Consider the following 26,884-nt stretch of genomic DNA (forward strand, 5'->3'; position numbering starts at 1 on the left):
GTCCGTCCCTCTCAAGCACTGGTTTCTCTGCAGCACTCTGACCTTCCTCACGTTGGTGATAAGTAGCCCACATTACTGTCTAAGGCAGGGACTGAGATCTCAAGCAACTTTTTCCTGATTCAGCATTTCTTTTTTTTTTTTTTTATAATTTTTTAAAAAGATTTTTACTTATTTATTTGACAGAGATAGAGAGATCACAAGTCGGCAGAGAGGCAGGCAGAGAGAGAGGGGGAAGCAGGTTCTCTGCTGAGAAGAGAGCCCAATGCGGGCCTCGATCCCAGGACCCTGGGATCATGACCTGAGTGGAAGGCAGAGGTTTTAACTCACTGAGCCACCCAGGTGCCCCTTGATTGAGCATTTCTTAAGACTCTATTACTCAGGTGCCAGGCCAAGTGCTTTTACAAGCTCATTATTTCATTCACAGGATCTGTTTGCCTACAGTGGGCCATCTGCTTTATAGAGGAAGGGACAAGCATGTCCCATCAGGAACCAGGATCATGTGGTGGTAAGCCATATACAGCTTTCTGCTTCACGTTTTTGTGTTTACTCTTAAGACGACCTCTCTAAATTGATAATGCTGTGCAAATGCTCAATTTTAAGACAATTCACTTTTTACACCCAACTGCCTTACAAAGAGTAGTAAGTCTAACAGAATCTTGGTTGGAAGGGAGCATGAGAGCTCACGGAGGCCAAGTCTCTTTCAGATTGAAAATCCTGAGTTTCACAGAAAGCCTACGCTTTGTCAAAGGATATGTCACTTTAGGAGCAGGGCTAGAATGTGGGTCCAGGCTTCTGGCATCTTAGTCCAGTGCACTGATCTTGTGTTGTACAAGACAGTTCTTCATAAGCAAAAGGGATAATTGTGCAGGCCAAATTTTTTACATGCAGTCATATAACCTTCACCAAAGAGGAGAAATGTTTGACCTACTTCATCTAATGTAAGAAAAGTTTATATTCCAACCTACTATGACACACACAGACACACACTTCATAAACCTTTATATTCTTACTTAGTGTGTCTCTGCTATTTTCCCTTCTATTTTATTCATTAAAACAAAAACAAAATTGGTTGAGATCCACTAAACTGCTTTCAAGACCAACCTCCCAAGTAGAGAAAAAGCCTCACAGAGTATAGAGAATACTGAGAATAATAGAGAATAATCAATTTCAAGCAACTATCAAGGAAAACCAGGGGGTGCATTTCACCTTTTCTTGAATTACATGAAAAATGGAGGGGGACAACTCTCAGGACAGGAATCTTCCTACTCAGGATGCTAAGCTAGATCCTACCCCATGGCTCCTTTCCACCTTCCACATGTCATCTCCTCCTCCAGAGTGACTGTCTGGGCCAGGCATAGACTCTCACCCATCTCTTCCGGAGTCCTATTGGCATGACATGCTGGCAAAAAAGAGCTGATGCTTAAAGATGACATTTTCTCTACAGAATTAAGCCTATTTTGTTAGGTCCTTAAATACCATGTGATATATGACTTTACAATAACTTCTTCCTTCTGTTACAGAACCCCCCCGCCCTTAGATGGTAAGTTCCTTGAGCAAACGAAACAAGAGCCCTTGTTTTGCTCACTGCCAGATCCTGCTGAACATATAATGGGTGCTCAGTTAAGTATGTGTTTAAAAAAAAACAACACAACCCAAAACTTGATGAATATTACACAAAGAAATTATAGAAATGATATCAGAAGTTACAACATTCCAGTGACTATTAAATGACTTTCATCCTCTGGACCGACCCGGTTCTGTTCTTGAGCCAGGCGTTTGCACTTATTCTTCCCACTGTCTGGTACATCATCCTCTCTTTCCCCCTGGCTAGCCACTTCTCTTTTACCAGGATCACTTTCTTTGGGAAATCCTCTGATTCAACAGATTTTTGTGCTTCACTGATATAGTCATTCTTAAAATATTATAATATTCTTATTTTACTTAGAAAGACAGCCTTAGAAAGATATGAATTCTCTATATCTCCAACTTGACAATAAGTTCAATCAGGATGGAGCTTTAATACAGTGCCTAGGACACAGTATGTGCTCAATTAAAATTTATGAATGCATACATGCATTCTGACCTGAAAACAAAACCAAAGCAAAAGAGAATAAACCTGCCATAGTGACCAAGTCATATAGGTAATTAGATGGATCAACCATAGCTTTCTAAGTAGAAATCCTTTTAAACCATGCTGTCACATGAAATTTGTCTTCTACTTTGTGGATGTGGGTATGGTTCCTAGTCAAAGAGGAAACACGATGGTAGCTACTGGGGAGATCTGAATGGGGAAAGAGGGAGGAGAAAGTAAGCAAACAAACCATCAACCATGCATTTTTATGTCAGATGGGAAACAAACATACAAAATAGTTAAACATTCTATTCATTATAAACCAAGAATTTTCTGCTTCCTAAAATAGGAAAGATGATGACACATCCACCCTGTATTTATCAACACTGTTCACAGAAGTAGGAAAAAAGATAAAGTCATCGAGAGGCCAAGGGGAGAAGCACAAGATAACACATAATTTTAAGTAATTCATTTATACAGCTTTACTGATAAGAACTCAAACTTTATAAACATAAACTTTTCAGATTGAATATGTCTTCATAAACATTAACCGTTTATCTTCTTTTTTTTTTTTAAAGATTTTATTTATTTATTTGACAGACAGAGATCACAGGTAGGCAGAGAGGCAGCCAGAGAGAGAGGAAGGGAAGCAGGCTCCCTGCCAAGCAGAGAGCCCGATACGGAGCTCGATCCCAGGACCCTGAGACCTCGATCTGGGCCGAAGGCAGAGGCTTTAACCCACTGAGCCACCCAGGCGCCCCAACCCTTTATCTTCTTATGAACTAGTTTTGCAAGTCTAATTTTATTCTTTAAGATTTTTATTTATTTGACAGACAGAGATCACAAGTAGACAGAAAGACAGGCAGAGAGAGAGGGGGAAGGAGGCTCCCCGCTGAGTTGAGAGCCCGATGCGGGGACTCGATCCCAAAATCCTGAGATGATGACCTGAGCTGAAGGCAGAGGCTTAACCCACTGAGCCACCCGGGCACCCCAACAAGAGTCTAATTTCAAACAGTGACTTAAGATCCATGTAAACAAGGATGAATTCGAAATAGGTTTCTACCTTTCTGCTGCTTCTCTAAAATGAGCCTTTATTTTCTTCTTAAAATAATTTCACATATATTTTCCACAGTAAAAATCTTAAAAAATATCTCCATCGATATTTTCTACCAAATCTACAGCTATAATGATCAGCAAGATCCTTATTTCTCAAGAAATAAGACTTCCAAACTGGTTCAAAACAGCCTTGGTAACAATATTCAGACTACACAAAGACTGAGAAAAGACATATGACAAGCCACTAAAAGTCTGCCCTGAGAGTACAAAGGGCTGGTTTCAAGTCTCTAATAATTTATCACTTATTAATGATCCGATAGATGATTTAATGAATAGCCTATTAATAAGATCTAAATTTGAATATGAAAGTTCTTTAGAATATCCATTAGGAAAACTAATATAATGAAAGAATTCTAGAGGAGATATTTTTGCAAAAGAAAATAAGATATAACTTGGAAAAAACATAAAAGATGAAGTCCTGGTAAATATTTAATATGTAAGGGAAAATGGAAAAGCTGTAATCACTGCAGAGAAAGATACAACGGTAGACAGACTGAATGAGATTTAAAATGAGACATTCATGCCATTATATTTATATATTATTGTTATTAATAGTTCTCACTCCTTTTAACAGGAGATACTTTTGGAGGAAAGACTCTTGAAGGGAGAAACAATATCCTACTGCAGGATGGAGAATTAGGGTGAAGTTCAAGCATTTTGCTAAGGCTCACTCTTTTTTCCATCTTTTTCTCTACATTTACCCAGAAAACTATAAAATGCTTTTAAAAAAGGTAACAAGGAAGATATAAACACAGACGCAATCATTCTTTTATACTTGTTTTCTGTGTTGGCTGTGTGTGTGTGCACGTGCACATGCTTTGCAAGTACATGTGTATGCATGTGATATATATAAATTTTTTTTTCAGATCTTACATATCAAATCCAGGGATTTTAGAAAGCATGCAGCTGGTGCTGGATATTAAAAAAATTTTTTTTCTAAAATTTAGACAAGAATAAATTAAACCTTACAAATGAAGACAGGATAAGAACAGAAACCTTCGCTTTCATTTTTTTTTTTTTGAATTTTATAGTAGCTTTACTATATATATTTTTTTAATTTTAATTTTTTATTTTTTCAGCATAACAGTATTCATTATTTTTGCACCACACCCAGTGCTCCATGCAATCCGTGCCCTCTACAATACCCACCACCTGGTGCCCCCAACCTCCCACCCCCCACCCCTTCAAAATTCTCAGATCGTTTTTCAGAGTCCACAGTCTCTCATGGTTCACCTCCCCTTCCAATTTCCCTCAACTCCCTTCTCCTCTCCATCTCCCCATGGAACCAGAAAAGACCTCGAATAGCCAAAGGAATATTGAAAAAGAAAGCCAAAGTTGGTGGCATCACAATTCCGGACTTCAAGCTCTATTACAAAGCTGTCATCATCAAGACAGCATGGTACTGGCACAAAAACAGACACATAGATCAATGGAACAGAATAGAGAGCCCAGAAATGGACCCTCAACTCTATGGTCAACTCATCTTCGACAAACCTTCGCTTTCATTTTTTTTTTTTTTTTAGATTTTATTTATTTATTTGACAGAGAGAGATCACAAGTAGGCAGAGAGGCAGGCAGAGAGAGAGGGGGAAGCAGGCTCCCTGTGAGCAGAGAGCCTGATGCGGGACTCGATCCCAGAACCCTGAGATCATGACCTGAGCTGAAGGCAGAGGCTTAACCCACTGAGCCACCCAGGCGCCCCCTTCGCTTTCATTTTTGAACCTTCCTAAGTCCTAGAGTGATAAACAAATCCCAGTCCTCGATGTACATATATACATAACTGCCTGTATAGTCAGAAAATGGCATATACAGGAATAGAATCCTACATCATTGGTGATCAGTCTTGCAGTCTTTAATTTCATCATTTGGATGTATGTGCTTATTTTTATTTATAGCCTGCAAATCTGCAGATATAGGACTTAGAGTTTCTAGTATTCACCCTATCTGGAAATGTATCAGATTCAACCCCCACTCTTTGATCCAAGAATAGGAACACATTCTCCTTTTTTTAGAGATACAGGTAATTTATACAACAAATAGTATCACTGGTATCACTGCACAATCAAATTCCTGTGAATCAAAAGAATTTCCCCTACCACCATCTGAGGGGAAGTAGGTGGGCGTACATTTGTATCACAAAGAAACCAACCATAATGCTTCTAGGGTCAGAGCTATCTCTAGCCCCTGTCTCCAGGATGAGGAGGAAGGCCTCATTTGACTGCTGTCTCTGATATAGACACTGTCTACTCCAAGGACCTTGGAGTAGATCTAGTTCTTTTAAGAATGCCAGAACGGTCGCCTTCTATAGACCTAACATTTTAAATTCTGCTTTATAAGAGTAATTCCAATTTACCATTGCTTATTGACAGCTCACCCTTTGGTAAGCTAGATCAAATTTATAAGGAGGAGCACACATATGTTTACTATGAGGTCATTCAGTCATGGAAGGTTGCAAGCTTACTTTCCCCTGACTCCAAAGCTCTTATCCGTATTGTCTCAATAAAGTTTTCAAAGCATTTATTTTGACTTTGAGTATTTTCACTTTTTTAAACCCTTGAAGTTATTTTAAATAATCACAAGTGTATTTTTAGTTTGGGTTAAAAAAAAAAAACTAGAAAAGATCCTTGGCATGATTTAATGAAAAACTGTATTTTTGCTTAAAAAAATTGCTTTAAGACAAAGACAAGAACCCCAAGTCTCACACCCAATTCTGAGCTCCTTCCGACATACCACACTGCTTCCTTTTTACTTCTTCACAGATAACTAAATAACATGCAATTTAAGGACAATTTGATATGGCATTTTCCTAACCTTGCCAGATTACTGAGATAATTTAGGAAAGAGCACTACAAGAGTATTACAAGAGAACAGTAAGAACTCTGGAGTAGGCAGAACTAGATTAAAATCCTGACTCAGGTGCTTTTGATCCATGTGCATTGTACTTCATGCTACACAATCCTTAGGCTCTAAGCTATTCAATTTTTAAGCCATGTAACCTGGAGCACGATGCTTGCAATCTGCCAGATGGCTGCTCTTGGGACTGAATGAGTTAACTTATGTAAACCATTTGGTAGACATCAGGGGACCCAACTCTGTTAGTCTGCTTTCCTGTTATTTCCTGGGGTTATTCAGCACTCGATTTATGTAGGAAAACATGATAATATATTACATAAACAGAAGAAATTTTCTTCCATTTCATTTCCTTTAACTTCATTGTGAACAATAAGAAAATAAAACTAAATAAATTGAAGAAATGAAACCCCATGTGGTTCACTCTTAGATGCTTTAGCATAAAACTATTAATGGTAGTAAATGAAGGCAAATAATGGACTATTTGGTTTATTTGCATTTTTTTTTTTTGCCAACCTGGATTGGAAAAAAGTTGGCTATTCCAAGAAATTATTTATGAATTAAAGCCAAAGTAAGGGGACGCCTGGGTGGCTCAGTTGGTTAAGCAGCTGCCTTCGGCTCAGGTCATGATCCCAGCGTCCTGGGATCGAGTCCTGCATTGGGCTCCTTGCTCATCAGGGAACCTGCTTCTCCCTCTGCCTCTGCCTGCCATTCTGTCTGCCTGTGCTCGCTCTCTCTCCCTTGCTCTCTCTGACAAATAAATAAATAAACAATCTTTAAAAAAAAAAAAAGCCAAAGTAAAACCTGGCTTTGAGACCACATACCTTGAGCTCAAAATATCTCTTTAAGCTGAAATTCTGTGTCAAGGACATAGCTCTTGAGCACAGTACCCCATGTGTCCTATTTTCTCAGCAGACAAGTATCAAGTTTTGAGCACCCCAAGTCTTCTATAATAAATATGCAAAACACATACCTGTGGTGTTATTTACTCACTCAGTTTCTCATGTCATAATTTCTCATATGAAAAAAAAAACTGTAAAAAGAAAGCATATCTGAAGATCCTAATGATCTGAATCCTGAGGTAATAAAAGAATAAGTTCTCTATTTGTAATGGCTTATTAAATGCCTTGGAGGAGGGGTGATGGGGGTAGAAGGAAACACCATTTTTTAAAATGACTTTTATAAACCAGTATTGTGGTAGGTGCTTTGTCCACACTATTCTGTACAACGCACAGAATAATTCTAAGACATAGATATTGTTATTCCATTTTATAGATGAAATACAAAGGTATATCCACCAAAGTACATTAATTGGATAAGAATCTCACCAGGTTTGTCGAAGTTCTAAAGTCTATCCTAGGGTTCCAGGATTAATTTGATTTTCTACTGAATGGCAAATCATCCTTGTGCATTTTAATAGATTCATGAAAAAATTTCCATAAAGATTTCTAAAAACTAATTATGAAAGTTAATCCCACATCCCAAAAAGGACATAAACATGTCTCACACACCAGCCCGCCACATTTCTCACAATTAAATCTACACAAAAAAGCACAAGAGCCAAAACAAACTAAAAACCAAAGTGTTCAATATTCTTTTGGATAAGGTATATTCTTTCTCTAATGTGCCAAATTTCCATATTGGTTAAATAGCATGAGCAATTTTCACACAGGAAATCTCTTATATTTATAGCAAGCTAATTACTCTCTAGAAGTGACTGTCACATGCATGTGGATGGTTTTAGGATTCAATTTTGTCAAAAGCTGGAAAATTAATTCATGCCTCATCCCATGCAGGCCCTATGTTTTAAGAGATTAAAAGCTACTACAAAGATCTATTGCCAGGGAATTTCTGAAGACTACCCTTGACTAAAAAATTAATTAATCTAGTTTTCTTTGGATGATAAAACCTACCAGATAATTTGTTTGCTATGATAAATTCAATGTTCCATCTAATTGTGAAGAAAATAGCTGTTTATTAGAAAGAATAAGTTTTAAGTTTAGACATAAAAAAAAGTTTACATCTTAATTGTGAATGTACTTCACTGACACAAAAACAAGATTCCTGCAAATAAAATGCTCACTAATTTTCTTTTCTTTTAAAAGTAAATGAGACATATAGGCATTATTAGTTGAATATAATGTGAGATAGTCACACTGCTCTCTACCATTTATGGAAAGGCACTTTTCCTATCTCTACAGCTGTTTTTAATACACCCTTTTCTCAAACACTACAATAAGCTATTTACTACACAATAACTGTTTTCTCTCAAAAGAGAAATATAAGCAACATTTGAAAACTTCAATTTGTTGCAATATAGAACCGTCTGCTGAGTTTCTTATTTTGTACCAGCAAAAGTGACTTATGCTACTTTCGCTACTGTCATACAAAAAACACTTAAAACGATTACCAATTTTGACTCTTACTCGAATTTTTGAATATGGTAATACATTTCAAACATGATGTCAAAGATGCCACTTGACTACTGCAAATATGGAATCAACATATGGTGTGTCCCTGAAGATTATGAAGAACACTTTCTATTTTAGAGGCGGCAACATCTATTTCTTAATCTACACAGAGTCTCGCTAAAGCACGCGATACTATTATACTAGAGGTCTCCAGCAGTTATTATACTTTTGTACAAGCACTCCTAAAAAGTTTAATAGGTTTCCAAGACTACTCATTCATATATAGAGCACCTACTGTTCATATACCGTAGTGTGTGAGATACATACTTTCTCACGTCAGTGGCAAGTAAAGACATACAAAGGTAATATCTTTAGAGGTAGATAATACAGGAAAATACAGGCGTACCTCAGAGATATTGCAGGTTCAGTTCCAGACTGCCACAATAAAGTAAAATGATTTCTGTATATAAAAGATTTTCACACTATACTGTAGCCTATTAAATATGCAATAGCATTGTGCATTAAAATATATGTATCTTAATTTAAAAGCACTTTATTGCTAAAAAAAAAAATGTTAACCATCATCTGAGCTTTCAGTTAGTTGTAATCTTTTTTGCTGGTGAAGGGTCTTTGCCTCAAGTTGATGTCTGCTGACTGACCAGGAGGTAGTTGTTGAAGGCTGGGGGTGACAATTCTTTAAGAATAATAACTGTGACCATTTCTTAAAATAATAGGACAATGAAGTTTGCTGCACTGCTTGACTTCCTTTCACCAATATCTCTGTAGTAAGTGATGCTGTTTGATAGCACTTTACCCACAGTAGAACTTCTTTCAAATTTGGAGTCAATTCTCTCTAACCTTGCTGCTGCTTTATCAACTAAGTTTGTGTGATATTCTGAATCCTTTGTTGTCTCTCCAACAGTCTTCACAGCATCTTCCATCTCAAGAAACTGCTTTCTTTACTCATCCATGAGAAGCAGCTCCTCAGCCCTTCAAGTTTGATCACGAGACTGCAGTAATTCAATCACATCTTCAGGTTCCACTTACAATTCTACTTCTCCTGCTCCTTCTACCATATCAGCAGTTACCTTCCCACTGATGTCTTACAATTCCCCAGTCATCCATGAGGGTTGGAATAAACTTCTTCCAAATTCTGTTATACTGATATTTTGATCTCTTCCATGAATCACAAATGTCCTTAATAGCATTCAGAATGGTGAATCCTTTACTTTGTCCAGATCCATCAGTCAAATCACCATTACCATTACATTTCTTCCTTTTTTAAAAAGTAGGCACCACGCCCAGCATGGAGCCCAACATGGGTCTTGAACTTAACCATGAGACTGAGACTTGAGCTGATTGATATCAACAGTCAGATACTTTAACTGACTGAGTCACCCAGGTGCCCCACAAAATGTATTTCTTAAGTAAGAAGACTCAAAAGTTGAAATTATTTCTTAATCCATGGGCTACAAAATGGATGTTGTGCTAAAAGGAATGAAAACAACATTACATATCTCTATCAAGGCTCTTAGGTGACCAGATACACTGTCAATGAGCAGTAATATTTGTGCGGTTTTAAGAATTATTTTATTTTATTATTATTTTTTTCATCATGATAAGTGATTGCCTATTTCATGCCCTCTCCCCCCGCACTCCCCCTACCCACGCACTTCCTCTCTGGGAAGCATCAGTTTGTTCACTATTTTTAACTATAGTTAAAAATCTGTTTCTTGGTTTGGCTCTCTTTTTTCTTTGCTCATTTGTTTCTTAAATTTCATACATGAGTAAGATCATATTGTATTTGTCTTTCCCTAACTGACTAATTTTACTTAGCATTATACTCTCTATCTCTATCCACATTGTTGCAAGACTTCACTCTTTTTTATGGCTGAATAATATTCCTGTGTGTGTGTGTGTGTGTGTTGTGTGTGTACACACACCACCTCTTCTTTATCCATTCATCTATCGATGGATACTCAGGCTGCTTCCATAATCTGGCTATTGTAAATGATGCTACAATAAACACAGGGGTGCATGTATCCCTGTGAATTAGTGTTTGGGGGTTTTTCAGATAAATATCCAGTGGTGAGATTACTGGATCATAGGGTAGTTCTATTTTTAACCTTTTGAGGAAACTCCATACTGTTTTCCAGAATGGCTGCACCAGTTTACATTGCCACCAACAGTGCACAAGGGTCCCTTTTTCTCCACATCCTCACCAGCATCTGTTGTTTCTTGTGGTTTTGATTTTAGCCACTCTGACAGGTACGAAGTAATACCTCATTGTAGTTTTGATTTGCATTTCCCTGATGATGAGTGATGTCGAGCAGATATCTTTTCATGTCTGTTGGCCATCTGTATGTCTTCTTTGGAGAAATATCTGTTCATGAATGAGCAGTAATGTTTGGAAAGGAATCTTTTTTCTGAGCAGTAGGTCTCAACAGTGGGTTTAAAATATTCAGTAAACCATGCTGGAAACATATGTGCTGTCATCCAAGCTTTGTTCCATTTATAATACACAGGAAGAGTAGATTTAGCAAAACTCTTAAGTGCCCTAGGCTTTTCAGAATGGCAAATGAGCAATGACTTAACTTAAGGATACAGGCTGTATTAGCCCCTAACATGAGAGTCAGTCTGTCCTCTGAAGCTTTGAAGCCAGGCATTGATTTCTTCTCTCTTCCTAAGAAAGTCCTAGATGGCATCTTCCAATAGAAGCCAGTTTCATTTACATTAAAAAATCTGTGTAGTGTAGCCATCTTCATTAATTATCTTACCCAGATTTCCCAGATAACTTGCTACAACCTCCCCATCAGCACTTGCTGCTCCACCTTGTGCTTTGATGTTATGAAGACAGTCTCTTTCCTTCACTTCATGAGCCAACCTCTGCTAGTTTCAAAATTTACTTCTGCAGCTTCCTCAACTCTCTCGCCTTCACTGAGAAGAACTGAAGACAGAATTAGGGCCTTGCTCTGGATTTGGCTTCGGCTTCAGAGAATGTTGTGGCTGGTGTGACCATCTATCCAGACCACTAAAACTTTCTCTGTATTGGCAATAAGGCTGTTTCACTTTCCTACCATTTGTGTGTTCACTGGATTAGCACTTCTAATTTCCTTCAAGAATTTTTTCTCTGCAATCACAACTTGGCTGTTTGGTACAAGAGGCCTACCTTCTAGCCTATACTGGCTGCTGACATGCCTTCCTCACTAACCTTCATCATTTCTGCCTTTTGAATTAAAATGACAGCATGACTCTTTCTTCACTTGAATACTTGGAGGCCACTGTTGGATTATTACCAGCCCTAATGTCAGTATTGTGTCCCAGGGAATAGCGAGGAGAGAGAGAGAGAGAGAGAACGGCCAGTTGGTGGAGCAGTCCCAAGACACACGATGTCTATCAATTAACTTTGCCATCTCACATGGGTATGGTTTGTGGCGTCCCCAAAACAACTGTAATAGTAACATCAAAGATCACTGATCACAGATCATCATAACAAATCTAATAGTAATGGAAAGTTGGAAATATCATGAGAATTAACAAAATGTGACACACAGGCACCGAGTGAGTAAATGCTGTTGGAAAAATGGTGCTAATTGTGGCATTCTGGCTGAACTATTTCTGAATACATATTATTTATGTATGCAAGACAACTCAACATCCTATGTTTAAGTTGTAAGCCTCCAAAATAAAAATTCGGAAAGGATCATTATAAACCATACAATAGATAAAACCATTCTTTAAGAGGTCCCTCCTAGGGGTGCCTGGGTGGCTCAGTGGGTTAAAGCCTCTGCCTTTGGCTCAGGTCATGATCCCAGGGTCCTGGGATTGAGCCCCACATCAGGCTCTCTGCTCAGCGGGGAGCCTGCTCCCCATCCCCTGCCTGCCTCTCTGCCTACTTGTGATCTCTGTCTGTCAAATAAATAAAATCTTTAAAAAGAAAAAAAAAAGAGGTTCCTCCTAATAATATATTGTTTCTATGAGAGTGCTTAGAATCTGACATTAGTGTATTTATAGTTGGGTAGCAAAGCTCCCAGCTTTTGTTGAAGTTCCTGTGTGTTTTCTTTAAGATGACCATGCAGGGGGCACCAGGGCAGCTCAGCCTTCAGCTCGGGTCATGATCCAGCATCCTGGGATTGAGCCCCGCATCGGGCTCCCTGCTTGACAGGAAGACTGCTTCTCTCTCTCCCCACTCCCCCTGCTTGTGTTCCTGCTCTCACTGTTTCTCTCTCTGTCAAATAAGTAAAATCTTAAAAAAAAAAAAAAAAAAGATGACCATGTTAAGTTGGAACTATACTGCTACCTTGATGATAAGCCATAAGCACTTGGACCAAGGTGAGCTCCGTGCTGTAGAAACAAGCAAAGTATCTAAATCTGCGTGTGACTTAAAGAGGAGTAGAGATTATAAAGCACACAGCACGGCTGCTGCTACACAAAAGGGAAAGCTGTGAGGCACCGCCTGACAAGGCAACTGAAAGCGGAGGGGGTTCAGTCATTTTGCTGGAAAAACTGGAAGACACACGTGTGCAAGTTACGCTGGGAAAATATTTAAGCTTCAAACTGGTTTACATCACTTGGTATGGTCGTGAGTACCAGTGACAGAGACATCAGCTCCTGCCACAGTGACAAAAGGGAGGCTTTGAGTAAAGGCAGCAGGCTCACTGAAGAAAAAAAACCCACTGCAAACGGAAAATTCGGAGCATAACAGTTGATGCTTTTGCCTTCTTGGCTGTATTCAAATAAGTAAGTAGAATCATATTCAAATGTTTAGGATCACAGAGCAATGTATGAAATTAAAATAGATAAAGGGTAAGTCTGTAGGTCCTTTAAATATACAAACACTACCATTAGTGTATTCTGCCTTAAGAAAAACATAGAAGAATTAGCACTCCCCCTCATTAAAAAAAGAAAAAATAGGAACACAATGTCCGTGAGTGAAAGTACTGTACTTTTCCAGGAGGATGTAGAGACACCTTTAGGCCCCGCTAGTCAAAGCTTACTGATATATATAATTAGTTGCAAATTAACATCACTGCCTTAACAAGCTTAGTTACCTAATTTTCCCTATAATCTTGGCACTTAAGTTATTGGCAAGTAAAAAAAATAGAAGCAGTAAGAAGGAACTGTCAGAATCTGACTGAGAAATGACAGCTGACAGCAAATCACCAACTACAAAAGCAAAGTAATCTGGACCACTTTTCTGAGGCAGTAGCTGGCTTAAGAGACATTAACAATTCCTGAGGCCATCACTTTATTAAAGTACAAGCTAACAGCCTGAGATGACATTCAAAATAAAAGTTATGTAAATTGCAAAGCACGTTAAGAAGGTAGGGATACTTCAAATATATCAAAAGAAGAAATTAACTTAAATGCATGCTTTAAAAAACTATATGGGAAATATTTCACTAAATGGTGACGACATTGGGTAAGTGAAGACTTTACTGTCTTGCGCTTCTTTTTTTTATTTTTAACTGTTTTATTTATTTATTTGAGAGAGAAAAATGGAGAGAGAGAGAGAGAGAGCATGAGCAGAGGGGAGGGCAGAGGAAGTGGAAGCAGCAGACTCTCAGCTGAGCAGGGAGCCCGATGCAGGACTCAATCCCAGGACCCCAGGATCATGACCTGATCAGAAGGCAGATGCTTAACTGACTGAGCCACCTCTTGTACATCTATAGAGCTCATTCTTTTCAATGCATTGTTGTATGGGCCGATTCCCTTGAAATACTTGATCAATTTTCTTGAATGAAAAATTTAAGCCAACAGTATTTACACAAAAACAGTGTTGTAAGGACATAGAAAGTGGGCTTAGGAAGTCAGAAAAACCTAGTTTCCAATGCCAATTTTATTATTTACTGGTTGCATGACCAAGGGTAAGTTATTTAACCTCTCCATGTCTCAATTTCCTCATCTGTAAATACGAATAGCTACTTTATTAAGTTGCTATAAATATTAGAAGGTATAATATATCCTGAGTATATAATATGTGCTCAGTAAAAATTATTTCTTTTTGCTATTTATAAAATACTTTATTTCTATTCATACCCAGAACAATTAAAATCATGTTACAATTCCATTAATGACAGAGCTAAGTTTTTAAAAATTATCATTGATCATAATAACATAAACATTTAACTTTGAAAATAATGTCAAAAGTTACCATTTCTAAAAAAGAATATATATCAAACCAGAAACATGCAAATTCTACTACCAGACAGTATATATCACTACAGTATAGGTTTCTGCTTCCAGACTAACATGTAGAAATAATGAAAAAAATGTTTAATGAAAATAGTACACTATAGGAAGCTGGTATTTGGAATTATGTGTTATTCACAAGTAATTATTATTTATGCGTGACTGGGTGGCTCAGTCAGTTAAGCGGCTGCCCTGGCTCAGGTCATGATCTCAGCATCCTGAGATCTGGCCCCACATTGGGCTCACTGTTCAGCAGGGCGTCTATTCCTCCCTCTCCCTCCACTGCTCCCCCTGCTTGTGCTCTCTCACTCGCACTCTCTCTTTCTCTCAAAAAAAAAAAAAAGTCTTTCAAAATTATTATTTATTTTAACTCAATCATAGGTTCTTGATACTATATTTTAAAAGTTACAATTTTGAAGGTAACTCCTTGAAGAAGCTGTGAATGCAACAATAAGGGATAATTATCACCTTCCATGCTAGAAAGGGTATAATGAACTAATTTCTTTTCACAATAAAAATCTGCAGTGAACAAACTTGAACCAATCACTTTGTTGTCTTTTTCCAGAATACAATTCTCCTCTGAAAAATATGTCTAAGAGACTTAGGCTTAGTCTTAATTTCTCAAGACACAAAAAAGAGATGAAAATAATTAAAACAACCATACCAAGGCAGGCTCTTCCGTGACTTGAACTGTCAGATTCAAAGACCGAACTAGCCATATTAAGAAAAGTTCTCCAGTGCATCCACCTCTTGTCACAAATAATTGTTCAACCTGAGCAGCAACACAATGTCAGAAACAACTAAGAGAAACATTAATCTGAACTGTTTTTATATTGGCTCCATTTGTTTCTCTTAGAAATGAACACTTCAAATAATGGAAAGTGGATATAAAAATATTTTACTACCTGATAGTTATGACTTTAGGAATCCAGGACGCTTTCGTCACTGCCCACGTCAGTGACTTTTATTATTAGTTTCTTGAGCTGGGGCTAAAGAAGCCATCTGGAATACTGACATGAATTGTCAGGAACATGTCAGTTCTTTATGCTGAACCTGCTCCTCAAAATTTTAATGTTTCTCTAAAAAGGTATTAGGGTCCCCGTCTTGTTCCAACTTAGAAATTCTTAAAATGGTCTGTACAGTCTTGCTGTTAGTATGGTTGGATTTTTAAAAAATTCTCTAGTACAATTTACCTCTTCAATCATATTTCCTGTTAGTTTCTTACATAAGCCTTTGCTCTTATATATAAGGCAAGTCTTTATGGTTCTACAACTTTGCATTTTCTATTTTCCTGAATCACATGTCATCCTTCTATCCATACAGGGGCTAAAGAGAAAAAAGACAAAGGCAAACACTCTCTGACACACACATATCCTGCTATTCACATAATGGGTAAGACATCACAATTTTTACTTCTTTTGTAAATCCTAACTCAACTGCCTCAGTCCACAGTTCTTCGACTTTTGACATTTATAGCTAATTTCAAGCATTTGACATATCATATCCTACACTTGAGTTCTTCATTATCTTTTTTCAAAGTGATTTCTTCCATTTCACTGGCCAGACTATAAATAAGTTGTGGGCAGATAAAGTGTCTTATTAATCTTTATATCCCCAGGTCTCCACCAAAATACTGTGTGTGTGTGTGTGTGTGCGCGTGCGCGCGCACACGCGCTTAACTAATGTTCCTTTTGACTAGCAGGTAAGTTTTGAGATATAGAACAGACAAGAGAATAGTCTGTATAGTCAAGGGAACAGGGAATTGCAAACATCAAAGAAGTGGAAGTTAGGGAAAATAAAGGTACAATGGGATGGGAAAGGCTGCTGAGAGGAACTTACATTTGTTACAGTGGGCAGCAGGAAGCCATGTTGGTGGTAAAAATGAAAAAAACGAATGCAAGGTAAACATATTAAAGGTTCTGAAGGCCATAAACAGAAGACCAAATTTAGAGAGTGTCAAAATGACTAAAATAGAGACTATCAAGGAGTGTAAGGTTGTTGTTGTTGTTTTTTAAAGATTTTATTTTATTTATTTGACATACAGAGATCACAAGTAGGCAGAGAGGCAGGCAGAGAGAGGGGGAAGCAGGCTCCCTGCCAAGCAGAGAGCCCAATGCAGGGCTTGATCCCAGGACCCTGAGACTATGACCTGAGCCGAAGGCAGAGGCTTTAACCCACTGAGCCACCCAGGTGCCCCTTGTTGTTTTTTAAATGGGGGTGGGCAGAGGGAGAAGGAGAGAGGGAATCTTAAGCAGGCTCCACGCCCAATACAGAGGCTGCCATGGGGCTTGATCTCACCACCCTGAGATCATGAGACCCATGAGATCATGACCTAAACCAGAATCAAGGGTCAGACACTTAACTGAATGAGCCACCCAGGTGCCCCAAGGAGTGTAAGGTTTTAAGGAGGAAAGTGAGGAAGACAACTGCAAGTCACATAGGAGAGACGGATGTTAACTGCTCTGGCTAAAAGAACAAACTGCAGCCTCGAGGAAGGTAGATCTGCTAAGGACTACCACCAAGTCAGAATCCCAAGAGTGGAATTCCAAAGAAAAGACTTTTCCTTATTTTTTTTTCTCCCAAATCATAATTTCTCTGATTTCACTTATTTAATAAATTATTCGGGCCAGTAAAAGCATTTGAAAATCAATATCAGACTTAAGATTTTACTTGTTATACGTAAGAATCACTCCTGTAAGAGCCTGGGGTCTCTATCTTTTAAAAGGATACAATAGAATGGAATAGTTCATCACCAGGAGTAACTTACCCTCACCGATATATATTTCTACCTTTTCCCTGAATAGCTCCATTTCACTCCAGAAATCTCCACTTTATGACATCTAATGACCTGTACCACATACATGTTCCCTTATTTCATTCATCCTTTTGCTAAATCAAAACCACCCTGAGAGTATCTCCTTGCTTATTCTCACAGTCACTGTCTTTTTACATCATCCAATTATCCTGTGCTATGCAACCAACCTACTCATCCTGAAATTTAAAAAACATCTGTTCCTTCTCCTTGCAATTCTGCTATAATTCTTTTTGCAGCTAAAATCAGCCCTGAGTCATCAAAATGCCTCCAAGATACACTGATCTTGAAAAACATTTAAATGTTTTAATTCTAGCTATTCTCACAAAGCAAACTCAACTTTGAGCCAGACAATGAGGAACCATTTTTCACTATATCTAGCAAAACTGCCACACCTGGTTGAAAAAAAAATCTTGCAAATGAGATATTAACTTTTTCTTTCTAAGCTATTCAGAGCACTCGAAATCTCAGTTGATTTGTTTATATACTTGATTTTCTACCAGCTGGTTCTTCCTTAAAGAAATAAATTAGATTTCCAGAGACTGTTTTAAATTAATAACCATACAATACTTTTACCCAAATCTCTTGAATACTGAGAAGTAATAAAGGTAAAATAAAAAGCATTTCATATCAAAGAAAAATAATAAGTAGGATAGGCCCTTCTAAAAATGATGGCTGAGGAGAAATATATGACAAAATAAACTTCAAACTAGATGCTTTGGGAACAGAAAGAAAAATACTTCATAATGAAATCAGAAGATATTATAATTAGAAGCCTTTTAATATCTCAGATTCACAAATGTTCCCAATACAAGAACTCGCAGCACTTGCTATTAACAACTAATGAACATAAACACTCAACATTGACTCAGTAGCAGAGGTGAGATTATAACTTTGAGTTCTTTATACTCCTTTCTCTTTTTATGTAAATAAACCATAATGACTCTCTGTTTTGATCCTTACGGTGAATCCATAATTTCTTTTGGGCAAGTCACTGAGTCCAGCCAGTGTCTTAACTAGTATTGTATTAATTACAGAAAGAACTTGGCCTACTGTACAAGTAAAACTCAGAAGGACTTCAAGGACTACAATATTGTATACAATAATAATGTAACATAAATAGTAATTAAAGAGTATACACTAAATACTAGACACTAAAATAGCGTTCCAGAGAAGGTTGCAAAACATAACTGTACTACCTGTTGGCAGTATAATCTTGGGTTTGTCACTCAGCCTTCTAGGTCTTCCTAATCTGTAAAACTGGAAATGCTGGAAGTACCTATACTTTTGCTTGAGAATGATTTAGAACAGTGCCTGGCATACATGGCTCAACAGATGTTGGCTATAATACTATCCTATTTTTTTTTCATGACAAAGTTTTCAAATACTGACAAAGAAGAAAAAAAGATGAAATATCCAAAGAGATACATATGGTGCTAACATTTGGTGATAAAATGAGAAAAATTATTACACATTAGGGATACGTTACATTTAAATATTCTTTTACATTATTTGTTTTTAAAACAAAAAAAGTTTTACATTAAATGAATTTTCTACTAGATAACTTATTTTATTAACTAAGACTTAGAAAGTTGAATCTGATCCTAAAATATTACCATCTATTGAGAAAAAATTATATAGTTAAATAACCCAAAATTTTGTAATTTTATGTATCTACCCACAGATTCTGAATAGATTTGTTTTTTAAAAGAATGTCTATATAATGTATGTTCACTGATATTTTGACTAAGATTTAAGTCTTAGAAGAAAACTTAATGAAAAGTATTTTAATCTCAGTAGCAACATCATTATTTTAACAGATGAATGATAACCTGTGAAACTACTTCTTGGGTAGCAGAAATGCTCTGATCTGGTGATACCACAGAAAGAATTTAAATACTAATACTTAAAATATTTTAGAAAAACTATAAATATTCAAATGATACCTCAATGCTGACCTGTATTTGTAATGTTAAACTTACATTTCTAATAGTTTCTCCAAACCTTATCTTCCATTACATTTAGCATAATTTGTGAATTTCTTAAACTATAAACTTGTCATTTTTACTTACAGGCAAATAATTCTACAGATAATAAAATTTTGGGATATGAGCAAAATGAATACTTAGCTCACTATTTAGAAAAACTATTTGAAGAGATTATTAGATTTACTTGACTATATTGTGTATTCCTGTTTTAGAAGATTAGAAGATTCCTCCTTATCCATGCCCCACAGTATTTATTTATGACAGGATGTCACTTAATGCAGTAGTCTCAAACTTCTGAAGATACTCAAGGTAGCAACTTTAATACTGCTGATTAAAATTTTGGCAACATGGGACGCCTGGGTGGCTCAGTTGGTTAAGCAGCTGCCTTCGGCTCAGGTCATGATCCCAGCATCCTGGGATCGAGTCCCGCATCAGGCTCCTTGCTCGTCGGGGAGCCTGCTTCTTCCTCTGCCTCTGCCTGCCATTCTGTCTGCCTGTGCTCGCTCTCTCTCCCTCTCTCTCTCTGACAAATAAATAAATAAAATCTTAAAAAAAAATTTTTTTTTTGGCAACATTTATTGACTTGTATTATCTGGTCTCAGAGGTTGTTACAGTTCTTGAAGAGCGAACAAAGACAACATCAACCTGGATCTTTCCAAACTGCCTGATTCATGGTCATGGATACCTGAAATGGGTCTTTACTGTATTCTCTGCAATTGAGGAGGGGAGGTTGTTTATTCAAACTTTATTAGGGAAGAAGACATGTGAATATTCCTTCATAACTGACTACTGGAGAAATTATTTTTCTCCTTTTGTGGGAATAAAGTAAAATATATAATTTCTAGATGTCTCACAAAAATCTAAATCAGAAGCTGGAATTATTTGCCTGAAATATGACTTTAGCAATAGTAATTTCAGATGTAATCTTCTGTGTTGAAATGGTTATCAGTGCTTTTGAAATTCAAGCCAGAGAACTACTTCTTTTTGGAAGAAAATATTGGTAGGAAAAAACACAAGGGGATAAGAAGTTCTATGTTATTTCCTTTCGCCAAAATAGGAGGTCCACTGCATTATAAATACCTAAGCAGCCATGTTTACTTCCTTGAGAACACTTCAAAATTACTAAAAAGAACTATTTTTTTTCTCCAAACCATGTTTAATAAGAACTAAGCTTTGATATGTCTGTTTTTTAACAAAAACTAGAAGATGCTAAAATAATTTTCAACATTCTTCTATAAAGTGTCTGGCTCAAGAGAGACTGAAAGTCACTGAAATTTCCAGCTAAGAAAAATGCTAAATTTCTTAATTGGAAAATAATTTGAGAACTATATTTAAAGTGTTCTCAGAGTAATGTATTCATAAAATCTACATTTCAAATAAAGCTACTGATGTTAATAATTTACAACCACAACCTTAAATTAGAAAATAAAATTAATTTATACTGCCTCAAAGATATCCCAACTCAAGATGTAATATATATTAGAAAATAAAGTTTTAAGGCAGTAAATATGTATGTAATTACAGCCAGAGTTTTAAATACTTGGATGAACTTCATAGCAAATACTTAATGGCTAAAAACAAACAAACAAACAAAAAAGAGAAAAAAAAAAAACACACAAAACCAAGCTCTCAGAGAAGAGACTGGTGGTTGCCAGAGGTGGGGTGGGGGTGGGTGAAATGGGTGAAGGAGTGGAGGAGGCCAAAGGTACAAACTTCCAGTTATAAAATAAATAAGTTATGGGGATGTAATGCACAGCATGGTGACTAGAGTTAAGAATACTGCATTGCACATTTGAAAGGTGCTAAAAGAATAGATCTTAAAATTAAGAAAAAAAGAGATTTTGTAACTATGTATAGTGATGGAGGTTAATTAGACACTGGTGATGATTATTTCACAATGTATACAAATACCGAATCACTGTTGTACAATTAAAACAAATATAATTTCATGTCAGTTATACCTCAGTAAACAACAACAAGAACAAATGCTAACAGACACCTATTTACTGCTTTTATGTCTTAGGCACTGGGCCAAATGCTGAGGCTCTGAAAGCACACAAGATACCACCCAACTCCACAAGGCTTATAGTCTTGTGGACGGGTTTTCTAAGGACAGAAATGTAAGAACACTAAGCCTAAAACATGTGTGACTACAGACAGACCTTAAGCGTTGCTAAATTTTGGCGATAACATCGCCAAAACCACCTTGGTAAAAATGGCATGAGAACCACTACTATGGAATGCTTTGGGAACTTTCTGGAACCCTAGTCTGCAATCACTATGTGACTTGTTAGTAAACAATGCATGACTCTCCAGAAAGTTACAACGTGGGCTCACCTAAAAGCCCCTCAGGAACCCTGCAGCACTCTGAGGATGAGCATGCAGGACAAAAAGTTGTCAGCCAACTTGAAAGCTATTTATTGCATAGAAGTACGAAGACTTTTAGCTTCCATGGGTTTTTGTTTTTTTTTTCAAACCTTCTTTCACTCTTTGAATCCGTTTTCAACAAAAGGAAAACCATATCTTCCCTTATTATGACATACGAGACACTGAAAATTTGCCTCTTTGTTTACAGTATCATGGAACATTTAGCCATTATCCAGGGAGTATGCTGCACAAATCTAGATTTGATTCCACTGCTTTCTCTCAATTTCTCACCCATCTCCATTTCTTTCTGATCTTTTCTCTAGGGGAGATGTTACCTTTATTTCTTTCTCTATCCTCAAAACACATGAAATCACTTGGAAGACCGAGTAGGCGTGGAAGGCTCCCTTCTGTTCTTGAGAATTAGAACTTTTTTTTAAAACAGAAAATAGCTTTACTTGGCTCCATAAAACATCTTAATTCATTTCTCATTTATCTTTTCCTATGCTTTCCTCCTCCCTCTTCCCAGCAATTATGGCATCTTCTCATTTTCTTCACCCTCCAGAGCCAGTCAGAGGGCTGTCATCAACTCAGGCAGGTAAGGGTACTCATTACCATCTGCATTGTGTCAGTGTGGCAGTCTCCTAGCAGAAGCGCAAAGCAGCATTAGCTGGACAAGTCCTACTCTGCAGCAATGCTTGCCAAACTGAGTCGTGACCCATCTTCCAAGAGAGAAGTTAATTTAGTGGGTGAAGACCAGCATTTAAAAACAAAATCAACAGAAAAATAAACAGAAGAGAATGGAAAATAACAGCTATTGCATCATGCTTTTGAAATTTTGGTTTACCCTGTGTGTGTATAAATACATGTAGGTGTAAAGGATCTCAATGGAAATATATTTCTTACCTTCCTACAGGTCATGGTCAAAAGTCTGGAAGCCACTAAACTAAAAGAGTCAGTTCTAAGGACTGTATCTTTATCTGATGTAATATTCCAGATATTTTAGAAATTTAAAATATGTATGCTAAATATTTTTAGTAAAAAGTGTTGATCTAATGAATATATTATTTATTTTCTAAATTCAAATATTTTCTAAAATATCGTCAGTCAGTAAAGAGGTCAAATCAGTTTCCTAGTGCTTTTCAGTCTTTTCATAACTGAGAATCCCCAAAGAAATACTTTACCTTTAAATTTAATGTATGTCTCCAAAGGCAAAGGAAACAAAAGCAAAAATGAACTTTTGGGACTTCATCAAGAGAAAAAGCTTCTGCACAGCAAAGGAAACAGTCAACAAAACAAAGAGGCAACCCACAGAATGGGAGAAGATATTCACAAATGACACTACAGACAAAAGGCTGATATCCAAGATCTATAAAGAACCCCTCAAACTCAACACCAAAAAAACCAGATAATCATATCAGAAAATGGGCAGAAGACATGTACAGACACTTCTCCAAAGAAGACATACAAATGGTTAACAGAGACATGGAAAAATGTTCATTATCATTAGCCATCAGGGAAATTCAAATCAAAACCACACTGAGATACCACCTTACATTAGTTAGAATGGCCAAAATTAACAAGACAAGAAATAACAAGTGTTGGAAAGGATGTGGAGAAAAGAGAACCCTCTTACACTGTTGGTGGGAATGCAAGTTGGTGCAGTCACTTTGGAAAACAGTGTGGAGATTCCTCAAGAAATTAAAAATAGAGCTACCTTATGACCCTGCAATTGCACTACTGGGTATTTACCCCAAACATACAGATGCATTGAAAAGAAGGGCCATTTGTACTACAATGTTCACAGCAGCAGTAGCCACAATCATCAAACTGTGGAAAGAGCCAAGATGCCCTTCAATGGACGAATGAATAAAGAAGATATGGTTCACATATACAATAGAATATTACGCCTCCATCAGAAAGGATGAATACTCAACTTTTGTATCAACATGGACGGGACTGGAGGAGATTATGATTAGTGAAGTAAGTCAAGCAGAGAAAGTCAATTATATGGTTTCATTTACTTGTGGAACATAAGAAATAATGTAGAGGCCATTAGGAGAAGGAAAGGAAAAGTGAATTGGGGTTAATCAGAGAGGGAGATGAACCATGAGAGACTGTGAGATTCTGAGAAACAAACTGAGAGTTTTGGAGGGGAGGGGGGTTGGGATGAGTGAGCCTGGTGGTAGGTATTAAGGAGGGCACGTATTGCATGGAGCACTGGGTGTGGTACATAAACAATGAATCTTGGAACACTAAAAAAATTTTAAAAAATAGAATTTAATCTACCTTTAAATTTAATCTACCTTAAAAATTAAAACCTAAAAATTAAAGCTATTAGCCATCTCAAAAATGTGTGTCAGTAACAAATGACAATCTGAACTCAATATACCTTAAAGAAAAAATATTCTACTTTTTTTAATACAAAAAAGTCTGAGGGAATGGTATGAAGTTCCAAATATGATTTCAAAAATGAAGAAGAGATCACTATTTCTTTACATCTATTGCATATGCATACAAATGCAAACACCAATATTGTATTTCCTTGGCTGTAAAGAGATTTTTAAAGCTTCAAGCTCAGAAAGCTTAGAGAATGAGACTGTGATAAATGGCATCCAGGTCCTCAGCAAGGATGGGACCAGGATCTGAGGCAGGGAATAATTTAGCTGTACTGATCATAAAATAAGTGCCTCAGACTAATGATTATATTGCTTACTTTTTACATATAGATGCTACATTGAATTCATAGTTAAAATATAGAGGACATTTCTGAGCCATTCTGCAGTGTCAAAGTAGAAACTGTTTCTGACTCAGCCTCACAGCCTCTCAAACTTCTTGGGCTGTCAGAACTGAAAGAGGAAACGAATACCAACCCCTGCAGGAAGGGACAGCCCTATGGCCTGAGTCTCTCCATAAAAACCCCCGAGTTGATTAAAAGTGATGTTGACAGGTTTCAGTCCTTCTTGGTTTTATGGATTCTGGCTGCTAAGTGGAGCCTCAAGGACTAAAAGCCTATAAGAATAGCATTAAGATTTTTATTGGATGTGAGATGCTCCAGAAAACAAAACAGAATAATACTCATACAATGTAAATTATCATTTAAACTTGAACATGTCTATAAAAATAAGCTAGGAATAACAGAATTTATATACACACATTCATACAAAGATATTATGTGAAGATATATTGAAATACCATCCCTGGCCCTCAAACAGGGCCTTCTGAGAAACTTCTGACAGCTTGAAAGCATACAAGTAAGAATTAAGTAAAATTTTACTTTAATCAAAGCTCCCTTTTTAATTTCAAAGACTGCATATAAAGGTATAATGAACTATATCTCTTAAGAAAACTTAAGTCATGTAGAGCCTAGTACATTTAGAACCTTAATCTCAATAAAGTTAAAAGAAGTTAGTCTTGAATGAGGGTGAAATCTGCTTCATTTATAGCACAAAACATTAGCAATGGATATGTGAGGCAATTGCTTTCTGACCCTGCATGACAACTCATTATAAAATGATCACTGTTTTATTTAGTTTATTAGTTTTATTTTAGGATAAAACAAGAGATAATCGCTTATGTTTAAAATCCAGTTCTTCGGGTGACCAACTTCCCTTAAAAACTTAAATTTATGTTTTCAATACCTATTTGGCTAATTGATTGCCAAATTTTGAAAAACATATTTTATTCACTTTTTAGGGTTCTTAACTTGGGGTCCTTAAATGCCCTTAAAGAGGGTCCATAAGCCCTCCAATATTACCAGTAGAAGTGCATGTATTTTTCTAAAGAGAGAGTCCATAGCATTCATAGGATTCTGAAAGTAATTAATGATCTAAGAAGAGAGTCACTGCCTTGGGTGAAAGTTGCATACAAAAGGACTGAGCCAGATGACGTATGGAAGATGCTAAGAGATAAAGGTAAGTTGGAATAATTTCCCCTAAAAACAGTGAAACCTGAAACAAGAATGAAGATGTATGAGTCTAAGACTATTTAATAAAATCATGTTGTCATATTTGTGTCTTTAGGGCTTGGATAAGAAATTAGAAAATTAGAGAATGTGGGTAATAATGGAAGAGTGTATATGTAAGAATGGTTGTAATGCAGAGGAGCAAGATGGCGGAGAAGTAGAAGACCTAAATTTTGGCGGGTCCCAGGAATTCAGCTAGATAGTTATCAAGCCATTCTGAACACCTACAAACTCAACAGAAGATGATAGAAAAGAATAGCAGCAATTAGATGAACAGAAAAGCAACCACTTTCTAGAAGGTAGGATGTGTGAAGAAGTGAATCCAAGGCAATGTTTGGGAAGAGAGCTATGAGGGGAGGGAGCCTCAGTCAGTTGGCTCCCAGCAAGTGAGAGAACAGCGGAGCACAAAATCAGAACTTTTTATAAGTCTGCTCCACTGGGGGACGTCGCTCCAGTGGCTAAGCGGGGGTGGAACCCTCATTGGGACAGTGTGGTCTCAGGACCCTTAGGGTCACAGAAAGACCAGGGGTGTCACAGATTGGCAGAGTTCCCAAGTATCGGAGTGGAGAAGCCAACTGCAAAGATGGAGCCAAGGCTCTCAGCTTGGGATTGCCATAAACTGTGATCCCGGGCACAGCTGGGCCACCACTCTTTAAGCAGGGACCCCACAAGTGCCAGATAAAGGACAGACTCCTCTTCCTCCCCCAGGAGGAGTAGCACAGGAGCACAGCACAGGAATCTGCTGGGTCTGGAAACTCCAAATGGGGTCATGTGCCAGAGATAGAAATGCTCGGTAACAGGCCAGGTGAGCACAGAGAGCAGCCACAAACCAGGGAGTTAGGAGGGATTGACTGCTTTTCTCTCAGGGCTCACTGAGGAATGGAGCCCCTAGTTCTCTGGGGCCGGAGAATGGGAGGCCACCACTTTCATTCTCGTCCTCTAAAGCTGTAGGGAAAGCATTTAGGGAATGAAAGCTACCAAGAACAAACCCAAGCAGATTGCTTAGCCTGGCCTCTGGCAGGGGCAGTGCGATTCCATCTGGGCAAAGACATTTGATAATCACTGCAACAGACCTCTCCCCCATAAGATCAGCAAAAATATCCAGCCAAGACAAGT

At 37.3% G+C, this 26,884-nt stretch overlaps 1 protein-coding gene across 2 annotated transcripts in view; it reads right to left on the bottom strand.

The window, feature by feature from the left end:
- RNGTT (RNA guanylyltransferase and 5'-phosphatase) overlaps positions 1–26,884 on the bottom strand; it is a 350,824-nt gene that overhangs the window by 25,766 nt on the left and 298,174 nt on the right. Inside the window, exon 15 of one of the 2 annotated variants that reach the window (XM_047733714.1) lies at positions 21,911–22,448. The exons of the other annotated variant lie outside the window; for it this stretch is intronic. Within the exon in view, the coding sequence (XP_047589670.1) occupies positions 22,416–22,448 (33 nt within the window). The 3' untranslated portion in view covers positions 21,911–22,415. Of the gene's footprint in view, positions 1–21,910; positions 22,449–26,884 lie in introns of those variants that run through there. 2 annotated transcript variants of the gene reach the window in all.

This window comes from Lutra lutra, chromosome 6 (genome assembly GCF_902655055.1).
Source record: "Lutra lutra chromosome 6, mLutLut1.2, whole genome shotgun sequence".
Taxonomy (NCBI): Eukaryota; Metazoa; Chordata; class Mammalia; order Carnivora; family Mustelidae; genus Lutra; species Lutra lutra.